The following is a 9632-nucleotide window of genomic DNA, read 5'->3' as shown; positions in this document are numbered from 1 at the left end:
TGATTAAGTCGATTGTTAATGTATCCTCCTTGTGTAAAAGACAATAAGTCATCCTTTAATGTATTTAATTCGCTTTGAAATTTACTAATGTTTTCCATTTGTACTTCTGCTGTAGTCCCTCTTCTTGTTTCTTTTCTTTTTCCTCCAACAGCTGTTGTAATCTCTTTTATTTATTTTGCTGTTCGAGCTGCCACTGTTGCAGATTTTCTTGCCACTGCTGTTGTCTCTCTTCTTGTTTCTTTTCTCGTTCTTCTTGTTTCTTTTCTTTTTCCTCCAACAACTGCTGTAATCTCTCTTGTTTACTTTTCTCGTTCTTCTTGTTTCTTTTGCTGTTCTTGTATTGCTGCCATCAAATCTGCTAAGCTGTAGTTTGATTTGCCATTTCTCGTTTCCATCTTCTTCTTTTTTTCTCTTTTTTTCTAAATCCCACTTCTAACACCAATTTGTTACGTCTCTAGTCGTTTGTTAATTTTCCGTAAAAATTCTTTCCGAAGAAACTTTAGCGATACAGGTCCTTTCGTAAATAAAACTAGTTTATTTTTCTCTGGATAGAACTTTGCAATACACTTAATTTGCACAGTCACTTTAAACACACGCTATAATTCACAATGATTCACGCACTTACTTACGGTCACTACCGCACTTGACTCAATTGTCCGTCTCTATCTCTGCCTGTCTGCTGTTAAATTGTTGCCGTCACTTTTTACCGGTCTTATATATACAAAAAGCGTACATCTGGAGAACACTCGAGACTTCGCGAACGGATATGATCTTTCTAGAAGCTCATGACGTGTTACTAGCGTCACATGACTTCCGCTGTCGTAACAAGACTAATAATGCTTGGAGACGGCTTGAAATGGTAATGAAGAACAACCAAACCTTGTCGAAACGTTGTACATTTGCTGTTATGTTAAACTTATATTAAAGTTTTTCTTCATTACCAATTTAAGCCGTCACCTTACTTATTTGTTGTTAAACACAAAGCTACACAATGGGCTATCTGTGCTCTGCTTCATAAGCCCCCAGACTTAACACTAAGTCACCGGAGAGTGGGATTGCCATAAACTAAGAAAGAATGTGTAATTATTCAGAAAATATAAATTATGTTTTCTTTTGAAAGTTTAGTGACAAATAGCTTTCAAATATGATTCAAAAGCGACAATAAAGACAAGAAAAGAAAAAAGCCTTTTTATACAAAACTTATTCTTTAAAGTAACAATTCCTTCTCCTTTTTATTTTTTTATAACTGGATCTATATATATTTATGTATTATGTGTGGTTAGTTTGTAGTTAAGCACAAAGTTACACAATGGGCTATCTGTGCGCTGCACACCAGGAGTATCGAAACCAGGTTTATAGCGTTGTAAATTCGCTGTGCCACAGGGGGGCATTATGTGTGTGTAATGTAAACATAAATATTATTTAAATAGTTAATATTTACATCAAACGGAATGACTGTGCTAAAGACAGCAAGATTAAACTTACGATGAAGTAGAACATATTTATAATTCAAAACAACCCTTAAAGAAAATAGAACGCTGCATAACCATTAACTAGCGTTATATTGTTTTTAATTATAAGAATCTAGTCTTTCTTTTTCTATTAGATGGCGCACGTATACAGCAACGTGATTGAAAGTGGTATTATACCATAACTAACTAAGTTGATTTTGTAGATAATTAAAACATTAGATAACAAATTATCTGTTAATATTATAGTGTTACTCTTAGTATTAGTTATTGTAAAATTAGTAAACTTTGTGTATGTTGTAAGAAAAGGTATATAACTCTAAAATTTATACTATAGAATTTGCGAAGTTGTTGCAGTAGTACTGTACAATGTACAGTATACATCAACACAATATTTTTACTCGTTTTTACTTAAGGTTTATAAAAGTTTAAATAATACTACTATTTGTACTGTTATTAATAGTACAAATATATGTAATCTTATACTAGTATATTACTACTGGTTCTGTTAATCACATTGTAAAATTTCGTACATAAAACGTAAATATGAAAGTTGCTCGTTGTTGTTACTGTTACTATTTTAATTTTATATGCGTGTGATGTCAAATAAAATAATTTTAGTACAAAAATTACATAGAGTCTACTGAGTAGTGCACAGGAAAGTAAAAAATAAAACAATATATACACTGAACCATTTGATATTAATAAATGTAAAATATCTTAGATGTGAATTTTGTTCTGTTACTAATACTATAATCAGATTAACTGATGGGGTCCCTGGGACTTCTAAATTTTATGGGGGGCCCATTTATACATACTCAGTGTCTTTACTGAGTTACCACCCTCTTTACCCATCATTAAATACTAGTTGGAGTATAAATTGGAACTTGTTACATTATTTCAAAATATGTTTTTGAGATGTACATAGGAATTAAATTGTTATTTATTAATTTGGAATATCCCATTATACAAGGTGATTTATAGGGTTTCCAAGCTTCAAAAAATTATTCTTCACATATACAATGAGCTGTGCAGCCACATACACAGTATGAACAATGTAATAAAATAATTTTAAAGAACAACAAGGAATCTCTTTGTTTATCTAGGCCATCCTATCTACTATATTAAACAGTTCAAAGCCATCTCTTATCATTCAAATATTTTCAAGCTTTCCTTTAAATTAATTGCATCTACCACACCTGAAGGTAACCTGTTCCAAAGGCCAACCATCTTGTTTGAAAAATAAAGTTGTCTTAGCTGAAGATGATTCCTAACCTGCTGAAATTTATATGTGTCCCTTAATCTTACCATTCTCACCATTAAATAAAAAGAGGCAACAACACTATCAGTTCCCTTAACAATCCCCCCTCAATCAGATCTCATCTAACTCTTGGTTTTTAAAGAGAAAAAAAAGTTCAGACATTTTAACCTTTCCATCCCAGATATCATCTTAGTAGCCCTCCTCTAAACTTTTTCCAACAATTCAGTATCATTTTTAAGGTAAGGAACCTAAGACTGAACACAGTACTCTAAATGTGGCTTAACCAATGACCTATACAGTGACATTATGACTTCTTTACAGTTGTATTCAATATATTTGTAGATACAACCTAAATCCTGTTTGCCCTTTCACCAGCAATACCACACTGCTTGAATGGATTGAGAGACTGATCAACCATAACACCAAGAATTTTTTTTCCATAACATTGTTAAAGTTTTTCCCATCAGAATTATATTAATAATTCAGATTGCGATATACCACATGGATTACCTTTTATTTATTATTATAATTCAAAACCATCTGCTATTTATTTGTCTAACTCACCAAATAATCCAAATCCTTTTCATAGCCAGCAAATTTAAATAATCTATTGACCATTCCTTCATGTATGTCATTGATGTAAATCAAAAAGAGCAAAGGTCCTAACACTAAGCCCTGAGGTTCCCCACTCGTGACATTAATCTAGCTTGACTGAACTCTGCTTTTGTCCATCAAGCCAGTTTTCTGTCTAATGAGCTAACTTATCACTCACACCTGCAGAGATAACTGTTTTGATAAGCCTTGTACGTGGCACTTTGTCAGATGGTTTCTGAAAATCCAGATACACCAAATCTACATTTGTACTCTCATCTACGTAAGCAGTAACCTCTTCAAAAAATGTCAAAAGATTAGTAGGGCAAGATTTTCCCATAGTGAAAGCATGCTGACTATCCAACAAAATTTTAAACTTTTTTAAATGAAAAAGTGCAAATAAAAAGATAATATCCCCAAAACCTTCAAACAAGTTCGTAATAATGATTCTGGAACTTGCAATGAAAAAATGTGACACTTTAACTAAACTAACTGAAAATACACTAACTCATGAGAGACAAACTGCAAACCTACCAACATGAACTGAGTATGGGTCATTTGTATGGTCAAACTAAAATGGTACTTTACTTACTGCAATGTTGTTTCAGCTCTTTGCCTACATTTTTGCATTGTTCTCTTAATTGCAGTTTTGGTTTTGATGGGCCATTTTCCATAATTTCAGTTTTTGTTGAATAATCCCTTGCATTAAATAGATTAGTAAGAATGTTTTATTTAAACAAAGAAATGGGTGACATGATCTCTTACATCAGACCTATATATTTTGAATATTATACTTATACCTTATGTATACTGCAACATTGTACATAAAATATAGATAGTTCCTTGTGTACATAAAATATGTTATTGACACTGCTATTGTTATGACTGTATTTCTATTAAGCATTTTTTAATTTTTAGGGAAACAACTATTATCCAAGTAAAACTATTTCCTAAGAGATTGTATAAAGTTTTTCTCATACAAATGGCATAAATATTGCTTTTGAAAAATCTGTAAGAATACTTTCGATATTTGTGGAGTTAGAAAATTTGCTCCTTTCCTCCATATTATAAGTATATGCGCTATGATTGACACAACATTTGTATGATAATGAGAGTTGTGTATACTTAGTTTTAAAAAAATGAGGGAATCTTCAATAGCCACAACACTTGAAATAGCTTGATGGAAAAAAGCAGAGGGTTACTACAAAGGGTGTTCAGCCAAACTGGTTTAATGTCACAAGTGGGGTACTTCAGGGCTCAGTGTTAGGACCTTTGCTCTTATTGATTTACATCAATGACATATATGAAGGAATAGTCTATAAATTACTTAAATTTATTAAGATTTTTGGTATTGGTGACTGTGATGAGGATGCTGCTGCTTTACAAAAGAACTTAGATTATTTGGTGAGTGGGATGAATAAATGGGAGATGGCTTTTAATTATAATAAATGAAAGGCAATGCATGTGGGTTATCATAATTCAAATTATAAGTATAATTTTAATGGGAATAACCTTAACACTGTTAAGGAAGAAAAAGAATTTGGTGTTTTGGTTGATTAGTCTCTTAATCCATTCAAGCAATGTGCTGTTACTAGTGGCAGGACAAATAGAATTTTTGGTTGTATATACAAAAATAGAGAGGTTATAGTTTCATTATGTAGGTTTCTGATTAAGCCTTATTTTGATTATTGTGTTTAGTCTTGAGCTCCTAACCTTAGGAAGGACTTTGAATTGTTGGAAAGGTAAGAGAGGAAGGCTACTAGGATGATGACTGTGATGTAAAGGTTGCCATATGAGGACAAGTTGAGATCTCTGAAATTATTTACTCTTGAAAATGAAGAAGAGTAAGAGGGGTATCTGATTGAGGTGTTTAGATTGTTAAGGGAATTAATAGTGTAGATGATCATCTTTTATCATAATGATGAGAATGGTAAGGCTAGGGGACACAAATATAAATTTTGGCAGAGTTAGTCATCTTCAACTAAAACACAGTTTTTCTAGGAGGGTGGTTGGTCTTTGGAATAGGTTGCCTTCAGATGTGATGGATGAAGTAAATTTAGAGGAGTTGAAGAAAAGGCTTTATAAATATCTGAATAATAAAGGCTGGTCTTCAGTTTTTATTTTTTCAAGCTTAGTTTAGTGGATGAAATAGTCTCAATGAATCAACATGCCCTTTATTGTCCTTAACTGTTATGTTAACCAATTCAGTGAGATTGAACAGTAGGCAATTTCACTAACTGTTTGCAAGAACATGTGGTATCAAATCTCACAGTATTACTAAATTACGTCTATAATAATTGTAAAAACTATAGTGTGATGTTTAAATGGAGTGCAGTGTGAAACTAAATAATTATAGCACAAGAAATACATTGTCTATAACTGAATATAATATTTTAGTATAGTAAAAAAGATACTTTTTTTTATAAAATAAATACATTTTAGTTGTAGTATATACTTAATTTGACTGTTTAAGAGATTGTGTCATAAATAATTATACAAAATTGTATATTAATAAGTTGTAAGGGATTTTTTTTTTTGCATAACAGTCAATTTTAGTGGATTGTTCAGGCTGCGAGTTAGGTGTAAGTTCAAGTGTTAAAAGCTAAAATGTCTAAAGTGTAAGAGAACTAGAGGTGATTTGAATTATTGTTTCTTCTCAGATTTTTGGACTTTTAAAGTGAAAAGTGAGGAGTTGTAATAAGAAGAGAAAGATGACAAAGCTGTTTATTGTTGTGTTATTTTTGCAGGTGGATGGTGAGAAGGATTTAGCCCAGTGGGTATGCTATAATATAAAAGTTGGTCCATCAGAGAGTATCTTATGATCAGAAAATTAGTCTCAAATTTGTTTTTCAAGACTGTACATTCCAAATCGCATGTACTTTCACCTAGTAAGTATAGTTTGCCAAAGAAGTCTTTGTCATTCGTTCCTATGAATACAAGTATTATTCCATTCACTATGAAAATTGATTCACCTCAGTTCCGTGCCATTTTCACCCCCGAAGTCAAAGAACTAGTGGATATTTTTCGACGACATGGCTATGAATTAAGAATAGCAGGTGGAGCAGTTCGAGATTTGCTGATGCATATTCAACCTCATGATGTTGATTTTGCCACCACTGCAACACCTGATCAGATGAAAGAAATTTTTCAAGCAGAAGGTAAAGTTTATTATTACAAATACCACAAAATTGTTATAAGACCTCAGTTTCAGTATTTAAGATCTTAATATTGTTAAATTTAAAGTTTTAATTTTTGTTAAAATTAATATTGTATAATATGTGTGAGTGTGTTTTAGTTGTATTTAAGTATATTTATATATTGGAAACTGGTTGGTACTTTTTAGTTTGACATGCATAACTTCAACTTATATACATCGCTTCTGAAATTTAAAAAAAAAATTAATTTGCATGTAGGGGTTCGAATGATTAACACCAAGGGAGAAAAACATGGAACGGTGACAGCTCGTATTAATGACAAACAAAACTTTGAAGTAACAACGTTGAGAATAGATGTGAAAACAGATGGGAGGCATGCAGAGGTTGAATTCACAACTGATTGGCAGCTAGATGCAAATCGACGAGATCTGACCTTCAATTCCATGTTTTTAGGTAGGCCAGTAAAAAGTTTGATATTAGCTATGACTTGTTATGTTTTCATTATTTCACTAAGCTTTTTACCATGTGAAATCATTTAACCATTAGAATAATAGTTTTGTAAATACATTACATAAATTTTCAATAATATTCAGTGATTGCAGTGAGTTTTGATTCAAATTCTTGTAAACTGCATTTATGAGAACAATGTTATCTTGTTATTGTAGATAATAGTTATGGAAATATTTAGATACTTGTAATTATTTAGATGTTTTTATGAATTTCTTTAAATGAAATTCACACAGCATCAGATAATTTTTAAATGTCTTGACCATGTAGAATAGGTGATACTCAGTTTTGTACTATTGAACAATGTTCCTTGAACATTTCTGTAGCATTTTATACTCAAATAGAAAGTAGTTATGTTAAATGTTTTGAAAGTATGAAAGTGAAAAAACTTATTGCCCTATAAATGATAAACTAGTATAAAAAATTCCAAGTGAAATGGCTAAGTTTCATTAATTTATCCCAGGCCTTAACCTTAACTTTTGAAGACACTATCAAATAATTGCTAGTAATTTTCCCCCCACTAGCAAATGTAGGACTGAACTTGCAACATTGTTATTTTTTCTAAACTTAACTATAACTGTATCATAATTATTTTATCTATTAAATATACATTAATATGTATGTATCCTACTTATGTATATATAAATATTCTGTGTCATGTTTTCAGATATCTTCAAATGTCATAACTCAATTTACATACATATATCAGTTTTTATTTGATATGTTTCACAAAGCTTAAAATATATTTGTTTTGGGCAGAAACTGATTTATCTAGGACAAAAATGCTTGGATCAACAAGATTTACATTGCCCAAATGCTGATGGCCAATCTATACTAAAAAAATATTTTATTAGTAAAAGTTATGGTTTAGAAGGTGTAAGCTGGTGAAGCATATAACCCAATAGGCCTATCATTTGTGTTAATGATGGACAAATTAAGAGAAATGTGGAAAAAATATATACAGTTTGTGATTTCTATTTTGTTATTATCTCCAATGAGCAACCACTTGGGCACTGTATTTCTAAAAATACAAAACTGTACTGTATAGATCAGATGGTGTAAGTCAGCAGGTTAGCTCATGAGCTAATTGCCTAGGCAACCAATCAAATGAGTTGAAGCTGTACTGTTGCTATTCCATTTTCTGATACTTAACTTGGGTATGCCAGGCAGCTTAAATAAGGATTACAAAACCTTGCTGGCATGACACTAAGGAGTGAAACAATCCTGTTAATCCCAATTATAGTAACCTTTTGTCCTTAGAATCTTTTAGTATAAATGACTGAACTGCATGTAGCATGGGTGTATTGATTTTCAATAGTAAGAATCTGTGAAAATTCCTTCTTAAATATGTACTAGCAATTTTTTCTAGTGCCTTTAAAGCTTTATTAGAAAAACTGCAACACTAACCAGCAGTTTGCTAGTTTGTTAATTTGTTAATTTCAAGCCTTGAATCCCCATCTGTTAAATAATATCTACTCTGAATATTATGAATTTTACTAGCTTTTCTAATTTAAGTTTTTCTCATTTTAACTTCTTTTTTATGTATATTACATCCAGTTACTTGGTTCTTCCAAACAATAACATCATTATTAGTTTTCCTCTGAATCACTGTGACTTCAGATTAACAGATTTGTGCAATGAATGCCATAACTCCTTCTTTATCAGTCAGTTTGAAAAATGTTCTTAACCATTTTAAAAATATTGTACCATTATAACTAGTATTTAGAAATAGAACTACTAAAATACAATATTAAGTCTTGTACTTGATGTATGTAATGATGTTCTTTTGTTGAGAGGTTTGGACGGGACTGTCTATGACTATTTTCATGGAATTGAGGACTTGGAAAAAAGAAGAGTGAATTTTGTAGGAGAGCCCAAACAGAGAATTCAAGAAGACTATCTTCGTATTTTACGATACTTTAGGTACAAGGTTAAGCAAATGATTCTTTTTTAATGTTTAAAGTCAGTAAACTCATCTGCATCTTCTTAACAGAACTATATAATTAGGAGTAGAAAATTTTTTGAAAATGAAGTAGATTAAATACTTTTAAGTGACTTAACAAAGTTAGTTTTGATTCGTTAGGAATGTCAATGAAAATATTGAGACTAAATAGCTTAAATCTTATAACATTATACATTTGTATATATTTATTATTTGTATTATATTGACCTTTCAGCCATACCTGGTTAACAATACAGAAGCTACAATGATGTGGCACATGTGCTCTCATGTTACCATATGAAATATTATAAAACTGACTGTTAGTCTTTACAAAGTAACCTGTCTTTAGGTGTATTTTAGTAAACTAGTATTTTGTAAAATACAGTCACATTTCCATTATTATGCATTATATATGTATACAAATTATTACTATTTAGAAATAAGTTCTTAAACTTATTTTTCTTAAAACATAGAACAGTAAATAAAGAAGTAAAGCAAACAATTATCTTTTCCAGTTACAACCTTTGTACTCTTGCTGCTTGACATAGATTACTAAGCCTTTTAAAATTTTGCATGTGAAGGATATGAAATGAAATATTTTTTTGTAGGTTTTAGATATACAGTTGAATAACCAAAAAATTATAAATTAATATATCGATTCCATAGAATTCCCCAGTAATTTATCAAGTTTAGTAACTAAGCTGTAT

The 9632-nt window shown here is 30.9% G+C and overlaps 1 protein-coding gene across 1 annotated transcript in view; it reads left to right on the top strand.

The window, feature by feature from the left end:
• The first annotated feature begins 1559 nt into the window (after window positions 1–1559).
• LOC106471978 (CCA tRNA nucleotidyltransferase 1, mitochondrial-like) overlaps window positions 1560–9632 on the top strand; it is a 19238-nt gene continuing 11165 nt past the window's right edge. Inside the window, exons 1-4 of the mRNA XM_013932606.2 lie at window positions 1560–1640; window positions 6069–6479; window positions 6735–6929; window positions 8780–8906. Of these exons, the coding sequence (XP_013788060.1) occupies window positions 6140–6479; window positions 6735–6929; window positions 8780–8906 (662 nt within the window). The 5' untranslated portion in view covers window positions 1560–1640; window positions 6069–6139. The remainder of the gene's footprint in view (window positions 1641–6068; window positions 6480–6734; window positions 6930–8779; window positions 8907–9632) is intronic.

The sequence above is a fragment of the Limulus polyphemus genome, unplaced genomic scaffold (genome assembly GCF_000517525.1).
Source record: "Limulus polyphemus unplaced genomic scaffold, Limulus_polyphemus-2.1.2 Scaffold5000, whole genome shotgun sequence".
NCBI classification, from domain to species: Eukaryota; Metazoa; Arthropoda; class Merostomata; order Xiphosura; family Limulidae; genus Limulus; species Limulus polyphemus.
This window is presented reverse-complemented; position numbering and strand designations above follow the sequence as displayed.